The following is a 23,393-nucleotide window of genomic DNA, read 5'->3' on the forward strand; positions in this document are numbered from 1 at the left end:
TGATGTTCTAGGTGGTTTCTAGGATGTGATGGGTGGTTGCTAGGGTGTGATGGGTAGTTGCTATGGTGTACTTTCCGGTTGTAGGATATTCTATGCCAGGGTGTTCTGTAGGGTTGCTGGAGAGTTTTGGGTGGTTGTTAGGGGGTCGTAGGTGGTTGCTAGGTTGATCTGGATGGGGTTCTCTTTGCTGTTCTAGGTGGTTTCTAATGTGTTCTATGTGGTTGCTAGGGTGTACTAGATGGTTGCTAGGGTATTCTGGGTGATTGCTAGGGTGATCTGGATGGTTACTGGCTGGTTCTATGTGGTTGCTAGGTGGTTCTAGATGGGGTTCTCTAGGGTGATCTAGATGGTCTCTATGTTGTTCTAGGTGGTCTCTAGTGTGTACTAGATGGTCTCTACTGTGTTCTAGAAGGTTTCTACTGTGTTCTAGATGGTCTCTACTGTGTTCTAGATGGTCTCTAGTGTGTTCTAGTTGGTTTCTAAGGTGTTCTATGTAGTTGCTATGGTGTACTAGGTGGGTGCTAGGGTCTTTTTGGTGGTGGCTGTTCTAGGGTTGCTATGGTTATGTAGGTGATTCATATGATTTTATAGGTAGTTGCTAGGGTCTTCTCGGTTAAAAGTCTAATAATTAAAAATGTATGAATAGCAAATTTTGGTTGTTTATATTGTAAGGTAGTACATTTGTTATTTTTGTGGTAGAAAGTATTACGTAGGAGTTGATTATGGAAGAACATTCATCTAGTGAGAGAATTGTGTTCATATTTAAATAGCCGTTTTATTATTTAAATGCGTGTGTATGTGGAAGACAGTTTAAGATATCTCTTTCAAAAGGTATAAACTTGGATTAAAAACCTGGGATGAGCAGTCACTGACAGGACCACAACATAATAGTCTACATATTGTGGAGTAGTGACGGTTGATGGATTTAAATAGTTTTAACACTAACAATTCAACAAAAAGCTGAAACAAAATTCCACACCTAATTACCCGTCCAAAGTGCGGGCATGATACAACTTATTGTTTCGTCGGATCTCAAATCACATTTCAAACATGGCCCCCCCATGTTCCAAGGACAACAAGCAATGTGAAATGATATGCAGGACTAAATGTATTCCGGACGGTTTACGAATCCAATAAAAAGGACGTGGAGTGATGAGGATTTGGTATATTAGGGGGGGGGGGGGGGGGGGGGGAGGTTATCCTGACCACTTCTTACATTGCCATCCCTAACCTGATCCAACAGCGCTTTCGTCCTATGACGGCCGACCGTAGTGTGTAACCTCGCCGCATGACATCCAGAAAACACCGAGAACTCCTTGGATATAAAAACGAACTGAAACGTGAATTACTCTACCGAAAGCTCTAGATTCCTCCAGAACATAACTGAATAAAGCCCAGGTAAAATATCGGTGGCTATAGGAAAACTGACAACGCCGTATAGCTTATGGGATGCTTGTAATCAGAGACTGTTAAGCAAGTAACTCGAAATCTGTGTTAACATGAAGACGATGGTCGGGGCCATTGCGTTATCGTGTAACGTGTCGACTGTCGGTGTAATGTTCAATGCGATCGTCTCGGAGACAATAGTGGACCCTGTGTGAGATGAAGCCCCGTGGCCTTAACCCAATGGAAACCCAATGATATTACTAGTGAAGTAGTGGGCTACTTTAAATAACGTTACAGACTACGGCTCTGGCCATGCCCTCGGTCAAAACGCATAACATCCAGAGGAGCATTACTATAAGTTGAGTATTTCAGATGCATTACGATCAAAGTTGCAGATACTTACCAGGGTGACATTCCGTGTGTTTGGACAGGGTTAAAAACGTGAAGGATAAGATCCACCAGTAACTTGGTTCCCGAATTCTCCGCATGTTAGATTACTCATCGAAGCAACAAGAAGGCAACGGGTGACAAAGTTTTCGAGGTTTATAAAAAGCATACACTTGAACGCAATAGATTAAAAAAAAGCAGAAGAATAACTTCACGAATAAACGGCTGGATGCAACAACAACACCGAAGTAGCCTTGCGCTGCTTGCCGAGACTCGCCGCTAAAACGCTAAATTATTCGCCCCGATGCCGAGCCGATGCATCTGCTTCTTCGAGGAATATACAAAGGCTGCGAACGTGCAAAAACAGTTCAGTATCACTTTGGGACGACCATGCATGCGTGAGGCTTTTGGACCGCGACATTCCCCAAGTCGGTATAAAGAGTCAACCCGGGCGATCAATGTGTGTGCAAGTCAGGAGGAGAGAGAAAAAAAGTGCTCCGATTATAATTAGTACACGTGACCGTTATTTCTTGATTATCCAAGGCGTTATCGTAGCGAAAAGAAGGGAATTAGCGCACGAAGGCTAATTTAAAAAAAGGTTCCATCCTCCTCCAGGAAGTAGCCTAGCGGTCAGGCGTGCGAGGATTCCTGGTCCCTGCTCTTCACGCGACTGACTGGAGCACACTACTGCGAGCCAGCCTGTATGGGGCGGGAGCAGAGCAGGGAGGGGATCCGAGTCTTGATTTGCTGAAAGCGAAGGGGATCTGTGTGGCGAATGGCTGATAGATGAAGACGAAGGATCAATTATTTCTATGTTAAAAACCACAAACAAATCTATTGAGGATGGATTAATGTAGGCCTACATCGAAAAAAGCAAGTCCTACAACCATTAAAAGGTTTATTTTGTATGTGTATCCAATGTAGTTATAAAACATTGGCTCCATTACATGTATTGTTTACACTGACAATAATATATTCCTGTTTTTCTTTCTTACTTTCTTTTTTAAATTTGTTTTCGACCGTGTATTCTGTTTTCGACTGGTTTAAATTACTTTTCTTTCCACTTCCTACCGTGGATATTGTATGGCCCTCCTGTGGCCACGGTGTGAGGGGTCCTTAGCGCCACTGGTGGAACTGTGAATGGAATACTTTAGCAGTAATCATCACCTGGAATATAATCAGCAGCGAGTGTATTGATCAGGGAATTCTAAATCCGCAGTGACGCATGCTTAATGGAGGAGAGTTTTGGTAAACGTATAGTTCAGTGGGTTTGTCGAGGACCCATACAGGTGGACATTTAATTTGAGGAATCTGATTACATTTCTCATTTAATTATGTTGTTTTCTACAGGGCTGGCGGGAACATTCACAAGGGCCCATTGCTTTTAATGCGAGCCATCTGCCTCCTCTCCAAAAAACGACTAGCTGAAAGAACGCTCCTCCAGGTCCCTCTAGGGCACGTCGACAGTTTGCACTGGCCTACCTTCCACTGTGCGCGCGACGAACCTTCTCGAAGCCTATACCTTCAACGGGCACGCAACGCTGACCTTCGACAGTTCTACCTGCTACAGGCACGCGACGCTGACCTTAACCAGTCCTACCTTCTACTGGCACGCACGGTCAACGGGCGCGCACGCCCACCTTCAGGTACACTACCTTCTACAAGCACGCAACGCTCACATAGTCGCTACCCGCATGAATTATTATGATTCATTTTTATTCAACTGATTAAATTCTAAGCCAAAACTCTGAAAAAGTATGAAAGCTTTATTCTGCTAAATCTGTTTTCTATGAATACAAAGTACAGCAAGCAGAGGCGAGGATGGCAGTATAGTTGAGGGACGTGTCGTGTAAAAAGGACTCGCTGCACAGCGTCAAAACTCTGTCCTACTGAACTGTGTCTGGTATGAGATGCTGTTCTCTCAGGTTCATTCCTCACCTCCACTTCCCACTACACAGCAGTCCTAAAGCAAATGTTCTCATGTTCTCCAGCAGATCAATAAGAGAGACGGTCATGCCAAGCCAGGAACCAAATGAGATTCCGTCCGATCAATTGTATTATTGTGCATCTAATTGTTGGGAAGCAACAATAACAGACCTCCATCACAGAATTATATAACTGTCTTCGAATTTCTCCCAGACTCTGGAAAATGAGCATGCACTATCCTTGTTGGAGGGGTATGGATATTTTGCTGGCTACAGCATTTATTCCACCCCTATTGTGCTGGCATCACATTACTGGTTTCTACACCAATAGTTTCAGGCTTCATCTTAGATATTATCTCTCTGCTGTTCCTAAGAATAGTAAATGCAAACGCAGTTAAAAGTAGTGATTTTGACGTAATTATGGCCTCCCATATTAAATGTTAAACATCTACAAATCTAAAAATCATCCACAGTTTGTTGTCTTTTTGGGAAAAAATAAGATGTGTGTGTTCGTAAACAAAATTATTTAAGACAGAATGCTGCGAAGCATCCAATCCAGAAGATAATTTATGACGAGACAAGTAACTGCTCTGGGGCAACTAGTGTGTGTGTGTGTGTGTGTGTGTGTGAGGTGGAGGAGAGAGGGGAGGGTGTAGGTTTAGAGAGGATTAAAATGTCTGTGATGAGCAGAAATTGATGTATTTTTGGAAAAAGCCCAAATGAAACCCCTGCTTTGTCTCTTGGATGTCCCTGGGGGGAGACTCGGTACCGGCTTGAGAGTTTATTAAAAACAAAAAACAAACAGACACTCCTAAAGTCACTTTAAAAAAAAGTACAACAGCTTGCGACACGAGTGAAATCGTGAGACTTACCCTTCAGGAAATCATAACTAGGAGACAGAAGGATTAGGAAAAGAGTGTTTGTGAAGATGTTCTACGGGAGGATCTTTGAAAGGCTAAATGAAAGCTGCTCTTGACTAGCTCAATGGCTAATTGCTGCATAGGGCGGCGTTTACAAATGTAAAACGAGAGAAATGTATCCACTTTCCGGGAACAAAGGAAAAAGAGTGCGATGGAAATACTATATTTTGTATTGGGTGATGATCTTTAATATGCTCCATACCTCCAGGACATCTCGGAGCAGAGGTTTGGAAGGAATACCAGAACACATCAAAAGTTATAGCTTAGGCAATTATTTTGCTCGTGTTACCATATATTTGTTCAACTTTTGCTTGTTGATATCGGCAAATAGACAGCCAATGCTCTTTTTTGATCTCAGCCTATCATGTGCATCAAAATCGTTCAGTGTTGTATACATAATTGTTCACAGTATGTGCTCTTCATTGGTTTCCAATTAATTAAAATGCGTAAATGAGTTCTGGATAACATGATCATACACAGAAGTTAGTCAAAGGGCCCCCTGGGATTCTCTGCTAAGGGCCCCTGTGGTATCTGGAATCAGATGCAGTCCAGTCTTGCGAGATATAACTCGGGTTCATCCGCTACTCTGAAATCGGACACTTTAAATAACAGAATAATACCAATAATGCTAATGTCTAAAGACAGCTTCAGTGAAATCGTCTTAATAACATAATAGTAACTATCTTTTAATACCATCTCCCACACTTTCAAGCACAATGCCGCTGTGAAATCATACAGTGATATGTTATTTTACCGAAACGTGTCAGGGTGAAGTAAGTAAAAAAAGATTTTCCTCTCACCATGGTTGGTTTCAGGTAGCGTCTCGGAGCTAATCAGTCTCGGGTTCGATGATACAATTAACATGAAATTGTCATTGTGCAAAATTCAATTATTGTTAAGAAGTGTGATAGTTTAAATATATCTTCGGGCACTTTGAGGTGTGGAAAGACTTGTCTGAGCTTGTATTCTCTTAAGGCCCTTCTGGTGGCCTTATAACCACGAGTAACTTTAACCAATGCAGATACGTGTGTGTGTGTGTGTGTGTGTGTGTGTGTTGTGGTAACCCGGTGCTCGGTTGGGCCGGGTTCCACGGACAAAACACGCTTGGCATTGGGGTTTTAGCCATAGCAGACATTTATTTAACAATCAACTTAAACAATCAAACCATGAAGGAGACGCGGTCTCTAGGGCCTCCGTGGGCCTCTAGGCTCTCTCACTGCCACGAGCACTTCCTTCCTGCCCCCGTACCGTGCTGTGCTGTCCTGGACCTCCTCTTAAGATGGCTCCTCGGCTTTCGGCCAGGTGTCCCCCAATCACCCTGATTGGGGAGGTGAAAGGGATGCTCTCCGTCGCCGGCTGGTGGGTGGGGGTGGTATACCCCGTCCTTCACGGTACCTCGGGCCCGTCCAGGCCGAGGTTTACGTGGCGGGAGTGTGTGTGTGTGTGTGTGTGTGTGTGTGTGTGTGTGTGTGTGTTTGTATGTTTATGTGTATGTGTATTGGTGTGTGTGCGTGTGTGTATGTTTATGTGTATTGGTGTGTGTGAGAGTGTGTGTGTATTTGTATATGTACGTGCATGTATGTGTGTGTGTGTGTGTGTGATTCACTGGTCTGAGCTTAGAAATGTGTTTTTGTGTGTGTGTGTGTGCGTGTGTGTCTACACATGTGATTCTGTGTGTGTGCGTGTGTATGCTTGCTTGTGAGTTTGATTTTCTGAAGTAAAACCATGACAGATGTTAGTGAGTGAAATGCGCTGTGAGAATATTTGTTTTGAGTTGACCGCCTCTGTAGGAGAAACTTTCGATTTTAGACCGGTCCCTGCTATTTTCTGACCTAAAAGGGCATCTCTTGCATGATAGGTTCAGGGAATCCACCCTCCCTGTCAATCACAGGCCCGTGAAATGTAAGACTTCTCCATGGTGGACAAATATAAGGAGGCCTAGAAGCCGAGAGGGATGGGACATTGTTTTGGTGGTTTAGTTCCAAAATATTGCTATCCCTCTTTTCTGCTAACCCTCTCTCTCTCTCCCCCTCTGTCTGTCTGTCTGTCTGTCTGTCTGTCTGTCTCTCTCTCTCTCTCACGACTCTTGAATCTTACCCGGAGCACGTTTAATCGGAAACAAACCGTCTCCCTATTTGCTTTCAAGAATTGAATTGTTTGCTGAGAGAGAGAAAGTGAGAGAGAGAGAAAGAGAGAGCAAGAGAGAGAAGACAAAACGAAACCAGAAATGCCAATTTGTCATTACCATATTTTGCGATAGGGATCAATATTGGATGCAGAAGTTCTGGCTTCCAAAGGGTACTCAACCCTTTCTCTGAGTTCAATCAGGAATTCATATTTATCATCTTGTGCTCATAACATTATGAGTCACAATATTGGTTCTTCTGATGAAGATCTGTGAAAATAAAATAACAAAGACAGGAGGTTCCTCAAATACATATCCAAGCACAAGTACAGATTTGGAATTAAACAAGCAAAGGATGAGATTAAATCTCAGAGCAACCGTTGACTCAAGCATGATATTGTGAGATCCTGTAAGAGCCTGGGTTTTTGCAGACATATCCCATGTTCTCTTTGCAGATTATGTATCGATTACAGCACTCAGTACACAACTGATTTACCATACCAGTGCCTTTCTGTTGATCCTAATCTCTCTCAAAGCGATGGACTGAATTAATCATACTTTATAACATATCTTTATGCCTTCATTAGTGGGATTCGGATTTCTGTTAAAATATATGTTGTTTTTCCCCCCCAGAAACACAGACCTGACAGACAGACAGGTAGTTAGATGACAGATAGTGAGACTGAATAACAGGACAGAATGAATAACATTCAATAAATGATTGATTTCATAAGCAGCAGGAAATTCAGATTTAAAAGCAAGAAAATAAACACAAACAAACATGCATTTCAGCTTGGTGCTAATGATTGGTTTCTCATGTGAACAAAGCCCTGATTGAGCAACAAGATTTAATTAACACCCCTGACAAACTGTCAGGAGGGCCTTCATTATTGAAGCTTATGGATTAGCTTCCATCTCACTGAAACAACTCCAACTGGCTGGCAAGCCACAAAGGATTGCTTCAAGTTATTTTCATTAAACAAATGATGCAAAACTCCAAAAGACGAATCAAGAAGGAACTTTAATGAACTTCACCGAGTCAAGGGTTTAGTTTTCAACGCCATCTACACTCTATTTAATCGGGATTAAAAAAAAAAGTCTGGGGAATCTGATGTAATTTCACACTGAAAGTTGCCCAAAGATTTATCCTCCCTGGTGTACTGGGTTTCCACTGGGGTCTATGTGTTGTCATAGTTTTCTCCTCCGCTGATGGATTGTCAGCGTGCCTCCATCGTCCACAGCCAGTAGGATGATGGCTTGAAGCTGGCGGAGCTCTTGATGTGCTTACTTTTCTCCAAACAGAAGCAAAAAATAAAAGAGAAATGACAATAAACTTATTCCCCGCTGTGTCCAAGGAAATTAAAGCGAAGAAAACATCTGACTTCCTTTAAATAATTGATAATTTACTTTGCGGCAATGTCCCTTATGGCACTCTAGCTGCCAGCCGTGTAGACACGCGCACACACACACACACACACACACACACACACACACACACACACACACACACACACACACACACACACACACACACACACACACACTTACACGCACACACTGCCTGAGCTGCCAGATGTTTGGACACATGGCCACACTGAGCTGTGCAGAATGATCCGCCGGAGCCAGGAACATATCTTGTCAGAGTAATGACGGTGATGGCATGATGTTTAACACTGTGTGTTTCCTACCAACTTTGTTTGGTAGAGCGCATCCATCCATGTCAAGTTTATGATCGAGATTGTTGAATTCGGGTTGAGTTGCTAGAAAACCCATCATTGGATTTCTGCACTACAAATGTACATGTACATTTACAATTTATTTATGAATGTACGTATGCATGTATTTATGTATGCATGTTTGTATATATGTATTCAGAAGATATTATGGTTCTTGAAACCAACATTCAGCACATTAATTAGATAAACTATGTCCTTGCAGTTTTAAATGACAGTAACAAGCACAGAGAATGAGTAGCCTTATTAGTGTTTTGCTGTATTCAAGGAGCATATGGGGACCTCAATATAGGATGTCATCACACGCTGTCGGTAACTTTCTACCTAAAAAGGTGTGTATCCTCTGAGTCATTGTTGTCAAAACCGACAAAGTTCTCTGGTACTCCGAGTTCTTGATGTGTACAGAGCAGTATCCCTGGGAGCTCTGGAACATTCCACTGGCATAAAAACATAAAACATTACATTACACTTGAGCCTCATTATGTGACAGTATACGCAAACACACCCCACACACACACACGCGGGCACGCATTCGCACAAACACATGCGCACACGCATGCATGCTCACACGTTCGCACAGAAACTCGCACACACATATAAATGTATACACAAGCAATTAAAAAAACAATTAAAACAATTCCCCAAGGGCGAACAAAGCACACAATTTAAACTTGATTCTATTAACAGGATAGGATTTGTAAAAATATGTAAATGTATGCAAAACAAAGAGAGAAAATTAGATGCATTGAGATGATCTGTAACTGAGGGGGGAAGAAAGCATGCCCACAGACCTGAAGACTGCATTGTTAAGGTAGTGGTGCTGTCTGGAGTGTCTTCCCTGCAGACCAGTTAGGAAATAGGAGATATGCGAACTGGACAAAGCCAAGTGTCCTTGCAGTGTAAAAGAAGTAAAAAGAAACAAATCCATTCCAAGTCCATGCCTAATCCTCCACCTCCAGATACACATATTTCTCACAGGCTCAACATTGATGTTGCTGTAATCGGGAGCCTCTGAGTAAATTTAAACAATAGTTTGTCAGCCATGATCTGACATTTGGTGTTCTGATGAAAATCGCAGGCTGTAGATGTCCTTGGAAAAACCTTTTCAATCCATCTTATTCAGTCTCCTCACAACACTTCTCCACAAACAACTTCTGTCTCTTTACTCATCAGGAACTCACTTGAACTGGCACAAGAAACTTGCAGCGCTGCTTTAAACGCAAACTTCGTTTATTGATTCTTTAGACTGGGTAAACATACATACAAGCTGTTATTGTACAGGAGAGGAAAGTAAAACAAGCTAATGCTAAATAAATACCAAAGGCTCAACGACCACAAAGCCATTTGGCATTTAGCGTGCCACACGTCATCAGTAGTTGCCGGGTTTTTAAAACCCAAATGAAAAATTGACATTGTGTAAATCTCCCATGAAGGATGGAAATGTTGACACGACATTGAACTTCAGCTTATTAAAAGTGCCAATCTTCCACTGACACTTCAGAACAGAGAACCAAAGCCTGGATGTCACCTAAGTTGCCCCATTGAGTCCCAACGCTATCTTATCCTCCGATGCGTCATGCTGGTCCAATAAACACGTCGGCGTTCGGACGCAATTCAAAGGCACAATTCTCAGCGGTGGTTTAGTTGCACTGCACCCAAAAGAGGCTTGTGTGGTTCACGGAAGAGGGAAGGCTATATGGAAAACATGCATCCAAGGGGTGGGGATGAGGAGATTTGTTGCCCACAGCCTTTGGTGAGAAAATATTTCATAGTACAGTGGTAGAGAACTGAATCACGAGAGAACTGCTGGAAAATAAACTAAACATTGGCCTGATACATTATTCAGAGATTATACAGAGAGAAGGTAAACAGCAAGGGATATTTAGGATGAAATTCCAAGCCACTAACAAAGTTATCATTATTTTAAGACTACAAAGGAGTACAAAGAAAGAGAGATCTTCGTTTCAAGAGAGACAATGCCCATTAACACTCAGACTCAGTATTTCCGAGTCAGAAACTACTTCAATACACCTGATTTAATATTTGATCCAGAACCCCAGCCAACTTTTGGCCCATTTGTTCCAGTCATAAACCGCGGGGCACTTGAGGACCCGAATGAAAGTGAAAAGAAAGTTTGTCTGCAACCCCCAGCCATAAACTTTATGCGGGTTGTCTCATCATCACTGTCCAGACTTTCAGTTAGATTTCCACAAAGGTGTTAGTTCAGACCAGTTTTAGACCTTCAGAGCTAACAACTGTCATTATAGTAAGTGTTTCCAGTTTATCAAAGCTATATTCACTATATCATCCTCTCTTGTGCCATGAAAGGGCATTAAGCTAGCAATGAATTCTGTTACCCCGGTAATTTGTGAGTGGCTCCATGCATCGACATAGCGTTTAAGCCCGGTGGCAGAATAAAGAGTTGTCACCTGAATTGTGTCTTATATCTTCGAATACCCCGTTGACATTTACTAGATACACCGTGCATTCCACTTTGCAATATTCTCCAATAACAGCATCCTGTTCGGTCGTAAAACAACCTAATGTATGCCGTATTTCCCTAAATCCGATACCTCGCATCACAGGCCTCTGAGCTGGAGGCTCAAGGCAGGTTTGTGGCGTTGGCTTCTCTCCTATAGTCATGTGCGTTGTATTCATGGTGGTGTTCGATATTTCAAAACCAGAACATCCTAAACTCAGAGAGTCAGCGGGGCCTGGACGACACATGCGATCCATATGTATGTTGAAGGCACACCCAGAGGTTTTACTGAGCAGGGCTGCATGTGACGAGGAACGCAGCCATCTTTAGGACGCATGTTGTTACCTGACCTTTGAAATAGCCAACGCATGTATTGGTTTTAATGCTGTGTTGGACGGAGGCAGTGGTGTGTCCAGGCTAGCTGGCTAGAGAATGTATACTCACATCAAACTTGTTTTATTTAAGCATTGATTTAGTAGGGGTGCGCCTCCCTGTAGACCGGCCCCCCGTGATGGGTCTTTGATCGGAGGTGAAGGACACACATGGTTGATGGTTCTAGAAAGATCACTTGAGGTAAGGTGCATATTATGGTTTCATTTTTGCCGGGAGGACTTAAAATGGCAGTGGGACTGTTATGAATATTTGCGGTTCAACATAAAAAAACGATAATGGACGAATTATTGGAATAGCACTATAAATATTTAACTGTTTTTTAAATAACACTGTTGTCATTCAGTTAATTGTATAAAAAACTTGTCCCACCATGCATCACTTAACTCGATTTAAAAAGCGTATTGAAACAAATGCCACAAATGTTTTTTATACAGAGTAACACCAGCCACACTGTTTACCTGCATGCTAAACGTACAAGTTCAACACACATACCCTGCCTGGAATGGTGGATTAGTGATACTATTGGAGTCAAATAAGGCTTTGGCTCGAACTCATACATCCATCCCTATAAATATTCATGCTACAGTTCTAAAACCCAATCAAAAAGTATAGTGTGCTATTGATGAAGCTGGGGCTTGTTCATTGTAATCAGGTTTAGGTTACAGAGATTTGTAATCCTTCCACAGCCCCGTCCCAACAAAGACTATTCCGACCGCCATATTTATTTGTTTTTCAAAACATGGTTTGGCAGACAACCTGTTTTCATCCCTCTAGATGAATAATTGTTTGATAATTTATGCCTGGGATCATTCTCTGAGCTTGTTGTCTCTGTAATGGCATCTGCCCAGCCATGCTTTGTTTTGTGTGTGCGTGTGTATGTGTACGTGTGTACGTGTGCATGTTTGTGTGTCTGTTGTTGGATGCAGAGTAAAGACGAGTCCCATGAAAAGCAGGCCGGAGACGTGACAACATCCCTCACCTGGATGCATCAGAGAGCTGCGTGAGGACACTATGTTCAAGGGCAGGTTGATGTAAGAAACCATACACCCTAAGGAGCAAAATAAAACATATACCCTTTTCCCACCTTTATATATATGTACATACACAATAAAATAGATAAATGAATGAATACACACACTCACACACACACACATACGCAACCCCCCCCCCCCCCCCACACACACACCGATACTCAGACACACACCCACACAAACACCCATACACACAACCACACCCAAGCCCATACACACAACCACACCCAAGCCCATACACACACCCACACAAACACCCATACACACAACCACACAAACACCCATACACACAACCACACCCAAGCCCATACACACACCCACACAAACACCCATACACACAACCACACAAACACCCATACACACAACCACACCCAAGCCCATACACACACCCACACAAACACCCATACACACAACCACACAAACACCCATACACACAACCACACCCAAGCCCATACACACAACCACACCCAAGCCCATATCAACACCAACACCCACACGCGCACAAACACGCACACAGTACATCAATTTAAAACACACAACGCGGTCCTGAGGAGACGCTGCCACGGCGATCCCCGGGCTGCGTCTGCACTAATGACGCCGGCCGCATGTAAAGATGCAGCGGGCGCGTCTTCCGCTGTGCGGCGGAGCAGCACTCAGGGGACGGCTTGTAGACCTTTATAAGAGCTAACGACCCGTGGCTTTTAGTGTCCCACAACCATCAGCATAATTAGGTTCAACGCTTGTGCTCAACCTTTAGTTTATGTGCCCTTGAAAGCAGAGATGGCGTGCGATATTGATGAATGGCTGTTGTGCACGCTGAGCGATTTGAAGGGCATGGCGTATGTTCTCCAGGTAATGGTGCCAGCAGCCATTCCTCAACTTCCAAACTGAGGAAGAAAAAAAAGCTGTGTCGGTTGGTTGGCCTATTTATATCGATTATTATTGTTTTGTTGTTTTTGTGTAGCCTATTAATTGTTGGGGCCGCCCTGGTTGTTATTTTCGCTGCCTATGATTACTGATTGGTGTATTTTACGGAGTAAGCCTTATGAATATCAACACTTTTAGGGTTATTTGTCAGAGTTGTTCACGCACAAGTGAATAATCTGAGGTAGTTTTTTTTTTACAACCCATGATTTATGGTGAGTATTAATGACGGGGGGGGGAGACGGAAAATGGATCATCCATTTTCATCTTCGGGTTTGATTCACTGTCAGCGTTTTAATACATCATGTTGATAATGCTGGGTTTGTTGTTTAAGTTAGTCACACTTAACGCACCCCCTCTATTATTCTGTTGTTAGCGATAATAATAAAGGATGGTATCACGGGTGACCGGTATTATCTCACAGCAGAAGATACAAAACGCTCAACACAATTAGCACCTCATAGTCAACTAATCTGGGACTTGTTAAACAGTCAGGGATGCTTTCATTTTCGATGCCTATTTGTTAACTCCCTGACCACTTGCAACAGGTGTATTTGAAGTTCCACAAACGAGTAAGATTTGTTCTGATTCTTAGATCACTGTTTTGGAAATCTTAGACATTTTCAAACGTTTCAAACGAGTTTTTGAGGCACGATAACATCCTCGACTCCCAATAAAGTCTGCGGAAGTGGTTCATATTTGGACACCAACTCTGTCCGAGAAAGCCGCGTTCGCAAACTTTGTTTACTAAATTATTCCGTTGCCATAAGCGAATCCCACAGGATTATTCCGTATATGAAAATAGATTAGATAAGATTTCATGTTTATCGACTTCATAGCTCGGTGTACTTCGTCTTTTAAATAGTATCAAATCAAAGTTTATTTACGTAGGCATGTCCTGTTGGCATTCAGTTGAAGGGTGCCTAGACGCCTCGTAGCTGAAGCAGCTAACAAGCTGCAGGCCCAGGCCTGAACAGTCACTGCCTGGGTGTCTCATTTATTTCTCACTAACAAGTCTTTCACAGTGACTGCCATGGGAACATCGAGGACCCTAATGTATATTTTAGTTTAATTGAGCTCTAATGTCATAATAATAGTACAACAATGAAAGTATACTCTAATATATGTAATACAGAGTGATAAAAACAAATGTTTGAATGTGATTCTGAAAAAGAAGACAAAAACATAGTCTTTATTGAGTTTCTCGCAGATGCTGATTGTAACAATTTGAATATTCTCCGTGTCTAGTTTACTAATGAAAACAAATGCTGGTTTCCACCACTCTGCTCATTTCCCCACATTCATCAATGTCAAATTATGTCTCTGCAATTATTCATGCTAACATCATTTCAGTGGCGAGCAGAGGTTTCAAAGCGGGATACAGACGCTAATAGATTTTCATGACATATGCGACCATGCGGAAAAAAAAAAAAGCAAGAACTCAGATCCCCTACCCCCGCCGCTCGCCCCAACCGCCCACCAATTTGAAATTAGAATATGGGTCGATATTGTTTCATTCACAGAAGTGGCAATTACTCCAGCCCAGCTCTACGAAAGGGATTCCATTCAACTCCATCATAACAACTTTCCTATCTCGCACAATTATACAGCCATTCAGCTGATCATTTTCTTCAAATCAATCCGTTCTCCCCATTCATGCTATATATATATTACCCACATTGTCGATCATCTCTCAGGGGTGCTATTGTGGGGACAAAAACGATGGGTATCCGAAGATGAGTAATTACATGTATGTATTGTAATCATCAGGGTGAAGGCAGGGTGTAATCAGAGGAGATATAGCAGTTAAATGTGTTCTCTTCCTCTGTGTTTCGGTGAGGAGATGCTTGTCAAGGGGGAACACAAGCTTGCTTGTCACGTTGCTCGGAGAGGCTTTGGAGCCATCACTTCAGGATTTATCAGGCAGAGAGAGAGAGAGAGAGAGAGAGAGAGAGAGAGAGAGAGAGAGAGAGAGAGAGAGAGAGAGAGAGAGAGAGAGAGAGAGAGAGAGAGAGAGAGAGAGAGAGAGAGAGAGAGAGAGAGAGAGAGAGAGAGAGAGAGACATTGACTGGTGTGTGTCCAGGGGATACTTTAGACAGTGTCATGGCAACACCTTCTGGGCTGTTGTTGTTTCGTCCTTCATGGGACTTGTTGCCTTTTGCTGTGTTTATTTTTAGGTCTGTTTGTTTTGTCGAGGTACATCTATATACAGTATACATATATATATATTTATTTATATTGAGAGAGAGAGAGAAGAGGGGTGCTGTATCTTCCATGTCATGTCTGGGTTGGGGGTGACACCGGGTGCTTTTTCCTCTCCAAACTCTGGACAGAGGAGAGACCTCTAAATGATCAGAAGTAGGGTATGAGTGATGGGTGTCTGCCGACCCCTCCGGTCACACTGAGCTGGGTTAAGCTCCAGCCGCAGCGGCCCTGGACAGGACTAAGCAGGTGTGTGGATAGGCGGATGGGTGGACAAGTAGTCGCCTCCGTTTTCTCATTCGTAGAGACAATGTGTGAGTGGCAGAGGGAGACGTTGGACCTTCGGCACCATTTGCTGTGCATTGTGGGAGTCAGATGTTTCGAATACTTGCTTTGTACAGATGTTATGATGTTATGGCTGCAGTGGTACTGTTGATATTCTCATGAATTTGTTCTGTTTTTAGGTTTATTTCAGTACACAAGAATCCTACGCTATGGTCTGACGTTGACCTTGCTTGAGTTCTTCCTAAATTCCCTTTCGTGTGCAGCGCCGTGTAGCTCGATCTCTTAGTTTTGACGAGTGGTATTTTATATCCATGATAACTGCCGATATGTTTGGTTTTCAACCCTGACATTAATCGTAACTACTCAGAAGCTCCTGCAGCGTTACTATCCCTCTTAACTCAAAAAACCTTCAAAATGAAAAAAAAAAAAAAAAAAAACAGTGGAGGATTTTCATGAAGATTCATTCATAGTGGAGTTGGATGGAAAATGTATTTCTAGTCCTGACGCTACTTTTAGTGCTAGGAACATATGGCCTCTTTACTATCACGCCCGGGCTCCAACACCTCAACAACTGTTATGGTTGCTTGTGCTCTGGTAATGATTGATGCTGTCGGAGCAGGTGGCTCACTTCCAACCAGAGAAGAGCCTGCCCTGGTTTCTATACCATGTCATTGCCACGGCTATGGCAGGCTGTTTGCAAAAACAACAACAAAAAGCATGTACTTTTACTCTTCGTACTATAATTGACAATATAGCTATGTATGTCACGATTTAATATGTTTACATTAAATATCGAAATAAACAATTATTGACAGATAATAAGATGATGAGGAGGATGTGGATAACAACAGCTTTGTTGGACACTGACTTACCGTTACTATAGGCAGACGCACAGCCAAGCCTCCATAGCAGATGGGTTTGATCATTTTCTTTATGGTCTTCACCTTTACAGCTAATTTCCTGCATCCTGAAGTTATGAGTGGACCAGGAGCTGCAAAACGTGTAGAATTCAATCAATCCTCGGAGAGAAAATAACCTTGATTTCATCCTAATAAATTTAAATATCCCTTTGCTCATGAGTTCATGCAAAGGTCACACAAATAGAGCATATCGCTCACTGTCTTTCAGAAGTTCAAAACCAAAATGTAACCGTTGTTATAAGGGAAGATATCATTGTTATCAGTGAAGCAAGCCATAACTAGACACCAATGTAAATGTAATAAGTGAAGCTAGTCAAAACTAGACACAGATATCATTATTTCAAGTGAAGTTAGCCAAAACTAGATACATGTAAATAATTTTATCAGTGAAGTTAGCCGAAACACTCTCAGATCTCCGACTTACATGATTGGTTGAAACGACTATGAAGCAATAGAAAATCTCACACTCTGTTCTCCCGGATTTGAGCTAGCCAATCAGACTTATATTTTATTCGAAATTCTGATTTGGAAGAAGAGCTAAAACCAGACACATCTTAAAAGACAAGATTGTTATTAAAAGAAGTAAGCCAAGATTAACAGGCTAGCCAGCAGTCCAGCGTCTGGCATGGAAGATCTTCATCCCGGCTGCATGGCTGACGTTAATGGTAGTCTACCCTCTTACCTACACCACCACCCCACCATGTGTTATAAATGTCCCTGGAATATATGAACATCTCTCATATCTGCACTTTAATTTCAAGGTTATCGTTGCCCTCCTGAACCCCCCTCCCACCCCCCCACCCCCACCTCCCTCCCAGTCTTCTCCCTCCAGGGGGACGGTATCACCGTGGCAACAGCCCAGTAATTAGAATAACTTTCTTTGCCGCACACCAGTTCAACGCCCAACTTTTAACAGTTGCTCCGACAACAATTGGGGATCTGTTAGCTCTTTGAGCTTTAAAGGAGTCAATTAGAACTGCTTTAATCTTAACTGGATGCTGAAAATATGTTTGGTTTAAAGCCCAGGGCTCATACAGCTAACTGCTCATTCACGCACAAATAATTATGGAAAACTAGCATTGACATCTGAAGCTGGTCTTAGTTATGTGTCTGCACATCAAAAACTAGCCCATAAACAAGCCTCAGTATGCTGGCTAACATCCAATTATTTAGTCGTTTTTATAATGGCAATTTTTATTTAGCCAAACACACGCGCGCAAGCAGATGTACACACATACGACCACAGATACATACGAACACATGCACGCACACACACACACACACCAACACATGCACGCGGACACACATGCACACAAACATGCATGCTCTAACACACAAACAAATGCTGGTCCAAAATACATGGAGATCGTGACTCCTGAACTGGTTGTAGATTAATAAGCAAGACACTGCCACTCACTTACCCAAATGAACACCCATCTTTTGCCTATATTGACGGATGGCATAAGCTGTTTGGTAATGCCAATATAACATCAGGATTCTGAACAACATCACAAATATCCCAGCATTTTGTTGAATAGAATACAGTTTTTGAGATTCTAAAATCTCTGTAAAAGTCGTGCCATGTCTTTGTATTGCTGCTTGGCTATGTTTTTATTTTGTGAGGCATGAAATTCAGTGTTTGTGTAATTTGACCTGAGAACGGCTGGTCGGTATGAAATAAAATCAGACCTATAGTCCCTGTGCAGACCATAATATTTAACAACTTTGTGCTGTGGACGTTATTCAAGGGAAATCCAGGCCTGCTAGGACAGAGGTGCAGAGCCACCTGATCAGATTGATGGGCCAGGTCCTCTTTGCATGTTTCATTACCCTGTTGTTTCCCGACTGGCAGTAAGACTGCGTCTCCATGTCATTTCCCCCCGGTATGGACAAAGTTTTGCAAGTATAATTATTTGCCCTTGCATTGAGTTACAACCTACTGTTACAGCCATAAAATGTATTTGCATCTGAATCGTTGAATATTTTGCCGCCAAAAGATCGTTAATCACAAGCCGTGTTTCTTGCGGGAGGTTTGCGGCGGAACACGGTGTGACGACATACAACCGGGTGGTGTATTAATCATCCGCTTGTTTTTTTTTATTAATTACAACAAGACTTCCATTACATGTGGGAACACATGATGAACCAACGCAGAGATGTTACTCCACACATGTCTGGAGCACACGGTGGCTGACCCTGTAGCAGGCTTTCAGGGGACAGGCCCCTAAAGGGTTTGAGTGGGCTGGTTGTACATTTCCTTTTTTCCTTCCAATTTGTTTCCTTTTCAGATGCACAGAACTAGATCCCTTTGTAGAAACCATCCAAGGAAGGCGGGAGTCCGTATTAATGTATTTTTCTCAAAGATGAAAGCGATTGTTGGATTTGTGGAGGAAAGATGTATATGTGTTTCACCGTGACTGTGCTCGTGTTGTGCTGTGCAGGGACACCACATGGGGTCGGGTGTATTCTAAGGCCACGCTCACACTGCAAGCAAAGGGGGCCCAAAACCGAGGCAATATTAAGTCGGAATCTGATCTTTCAATTCCGATTTGGTTGACTTTCATGTGTGGTCCTACATCAGATGCAGGTCTGATGTGGAGCAATGTAGCCTCAGTCCGATCAGTCGTATCGTAATTCATGGAAGACAGCTGGAATAGTCCCTCCATTAAGTTAGTCAGTAGAGAGCCAGTTCAAATAGTTAAGAGCAGAAGATTTGGATGGCCATTAATAATAAAAAATATTCCATTCCTGGAGTTCAGGTCAACCACAATAGCGCCTGTGTGGATTTTTCTTGTAAAGCACTAGTCCTGCTGAGCAGAATCTCCAGGGCACCTCTTTTGTTCTCTCATGCTATGGAAGCTTTGTGGCTTCTGAATCTTTCGGGTTACCTTGAAGCTCTGGCGTAACAGCTTCGGACCGACCAGTGGCATTGAAAGCCTCAGTACGCCGTGTAGCAATTATACGTGATATTATAGTTTGGCTTTATGTGTTTATAAAAATAACAAATTAGTTTGGACAAATGTAAGCGCTTTAGAATTGAAAGAGGAATAAAAACAGTTTCATCAGTTGATGAAAAGGAGAACATCCACCAGTGTGTAAATGTCCACACTCCCTTTCAACACTAATGCACATCAACGGATAAATCAAATGGTAAACGCTGACTTCAGTGGCTTCCATCTTTACCTCTGGGCGTGCGGCGCGAGACGTTGTTGTGCTTTTGCTCGGGCAGGTAGGTTCGGACTGGACTGGATTCGGAAATTGGCCACATTTTAAAAAGAACGTGAACCGTAAAACCAAAAAAATCTGATCTGTGCAATAAATCTGAATTGAGCACTAAGGCATGCACTGTGAACAAAGCCTAATGGGCATAATTTACAAAGGCAGAATGCCAAGTTGCGTTATGGGGCCAGGGGGGTTCTTTGTTTGATTATTCATGTTACCTGGGACTAGTGAGTGGTTGCAGATATGCATCCATATCTTCACCTTAATTAAAGAGATGTACAGTTTACATTCCGTGTGGTTATTACTCGTCTGCACTAGGATTTAAATTGACTACTACATTTAAACTGGGCTTTTATTCACGGTGAAACAAGCAGATATTGGGGAAACCAAATGTGTTTGCTTGTCTGAAGCCGGGTGAAGTTTTCTGTAATAACTCAATCATTTCTGATTACTTCCTGTCCAGCTCATCATGTGTTTTCAGTATTTTCATCCTCCAGGCCTTCAAACTTTCACGTATTTTTTATTATTTATATCTTTATTCTGTTCTATTTTAGGTGTTTGTCTACATCAAATATAGCAACACATGTTGTCCTCTCATTGCATTTTATATGTATCAATTTTTTTTGGTGAAAGCCTCACATGCTGGTTGAACACCTGCCTTGTTATGTCTGCTAACTGTCAACTAATTACCAGATAACTACATGGAGATATGCACTCAATTAGTCTTCACACAAAGCTCCATGTTTGACAATTTAAAATAGGACTTTAAAGACACATATCGAACAAGGACAGGTTTTGAAGTATTATTAGAACCATTCGACTCACATGTTGAATCCTTTCGCTAATCAGGTCATGGATTGCCTCAAGGGTTTCACAGGAAACTATTTGTGATCAATCCAAAAAAAAGAAATGACTGCACAGATGCTTTCGAAGGACTCTGTGAAGAAAGAAGCTGTTTTGCTTTAATTCAATTCACAACTAGCCTGATACTTTGGTAAATTGTGAGTTTTATTTTTGCTTTCATGGCCAGTAAACCATGCAATTGCCGACATGAATTCTGGGACACTTCTGTGTGGCAATAATTGGGGTAATGACTTTGTGGGCTCTAATTGTTTCTTCCTCATTTCACTTGATCTAATATACGACCACAGCAGCGATGATACTAATCCTGCTTGTCAAATGCGGCTGATAAGGCAAAAAAATATGAAACCCTGCACATGTTATTCTAAATGCTAATTTGTGCCTTTCCTCTGATATGAATCAACGATAACACAGAAACAATTTAGCCTCTAGCCGAAGAAAAGACAGACAGATGACAGACCTGCTAGGTTATTTTTCTCTCTTTAGTTTGCTGACTGATTTGTTTTGAATGTAGCTCTTCACTAAATCCTGTATGCTGACTGGTGCAATGTCAATGCAAGAAGCTTAATTCTGAGGGAAAACAACCTGTTTCATCACACACAGTGATGAGTCTTAAATGACGTGGATATCATTTAATCATTGTTTACAATGCAAATGCTTATCTCAGTGAGTTAAACCAGGAACAAATCAGGAATCTCAACTTCAACATGATTTACATCATTTTGGATAGCTAGAAAACCAATGTTTCGAGCCAGAAGAACAGCCATATAGTTCAGCGTTTATTCCTTATAGACTCCAACCAAGTGGGTTATGGATCGATCTGGTGAACACGGACCTACGTAATTAGAGATGAATATTTTAAGATTTTGTTTTTCTTCCTGACAATAAAGCGGGGATGATGTAGGAGTGATCTCTGCTGTATTGGCCTCGAGATTTAAACCCACATGGAAAAAGAACGTAGTGTTTGTCTTGCATAGAACATTTCTCTACATCATTTTGGCACAACAATACATGAAATATGGATTCCAGCGGCGGACATTGTGCGTTGGATTTAACATTTCCGGATAAATCCTTAATAATCTTTCTAATTTCTGCTCCATTCTGCCTGTTAAACAGTGTTCTCTATTTCAGAGTTGTTGTGTTTTCTTCTTGGTATGGTAATAATGTATTATATTCTCTCTGCATTTCATTATGCAAACAGAGAGTGGTTCCAGGCTCATTAGTGTGCTGGGATGAATCTTTCAGAACATGTTGTGGTATTAATGTTACTTCCAGTTGCTTTATCTCAAATCAGAGCTGAAGGACTGGCATGATGATAAGGAACGTATTCCATTAACTTCCAAAAATATCTGTCCCTCTAGAAAATTAAACACGATTATTAAAAATGAATCAGTCTGTGCTAGAAGCATCTGAAAGCTATGGTCCCAGGGTCTGATCGTTCCAAGTGTGTTGGGTAAAGTAAACATGTTTTTGGGTGACAATACAGACTTTTAATGTAATTAAGTTGCTTTTTCTAAATGTGGGAATCAGATTTTTAAACTCTGTTGGCCTAAAAATACATGATTCATAAAAAAAAATATCTGCATCAGATAAATGCATCTATGTTTTAGGGGTCATGTAAGACTTCTTAAGGTAGAGGTTGTTCACCATCTACCAGGAATTTAGATTACAGACCTGCCAGAGTCCTCAATTTAGATATGAAGTTAAAATAACTGCCTGCAGTTTGTGATGAAATTCAAAATAGATACAATGATAAACATGACGTCTAAATGTGTTCGGTTGACACATTCAGCATCACAACAGAGCATGATTCAAATGAAAGTAGCAACATTTCACCACTACCAGGATTATTATCGGGGAAATGTGCGGGGAAAGAACTCTTCCAAATGTGACTCATTAAAAAAAAGTTAAAACGTATTACAGATGCAATAATAGAGCCATCTTCACAGTGTCTAGCTTGGCTGAAAATGGCTCGTTAACATGGATCTCAATTTTAAGATGCAAATGAGATAATATTGGTCTTAATACGTGACTTATGAATGACAGAGGTGCCGTGTCTATTACACGTTCTCTCAAGTGATGAATCCCTGTACGTAGATCCCTCACATTATTACCCAATGTCAAGAGGTGGTGACACGAGAGGTATACAGGAATAGATTAGAGTTTTTTATTTGAATTAGTAACGGGTTTAAATTTGACATTGTTCCACTAAATATGTAAAAAAATGTTAATTACAGATTCCATTTGAAATTGGCAAGAAGAAGCTGTCCTGTGAGTCATCCGTTCATTTTATTTCACTGACACAGAAGAGCTACACGTTCAATAAGCAGAAGCAGGCCATTTTTAATGTTACATTTGAAGAGCTCTGTGCCACGAACTGGGCTGTTGAGCAATGAAATAGCTCTTAAAGTTTATAATTACTTCCAATAAATGAAAGGTTTCTGACTAAATTGAGCCTATAATGAAAGGTAAAGTGGTGTCTTTATTTGAGCAAGTAAATGAAAAAATGTGCAGGCGCATGAGCCTTTAAAGCAATCATATTCTTTTTGGTTTGTTGGAATAGCAACGTGATTATCTTTCATTCCATTGTCGCTTCTTTA

General features: G+C 41.8%; 1 protein-coding gene across 1 annotated transcript in view; it reads right to left on the reverse strand.

Moving 5' to 3' along the window:
• The window catches only part of LOC132470373 (receptor-type tyrosine-protein phosphatase gamma-like), a 94,728-nt gene extending 92,263 nt beyond the window's left edge, over positions 1–2,465 (reverse strand). Inside the window, 1 exon segment of the mRNA XM_060068932.1 lies at positions 1,790–2,465. Coding sequence (XP_059924915.1) covers positions 1,790–1,874 — 85 coding nt within the window. The 5' untranslated portion in view covers positions 1,875–2,465.
• Positions 2,466–23,393: the final 20,928 nt, after the last annotated feature.

The sequence above is a fragment of the Gadus macrocephalus genome, chromosome 13, assembly GCF_031168955.1.
Source record: "Gadus macrocephalus chromosome 13, ASM3116895v1".
NCBI lineage: Eukaryota > Metazoa > Chordata > Actinopteri > Gadiformes > Gadidae > Gadus > Gadus macrocephalus.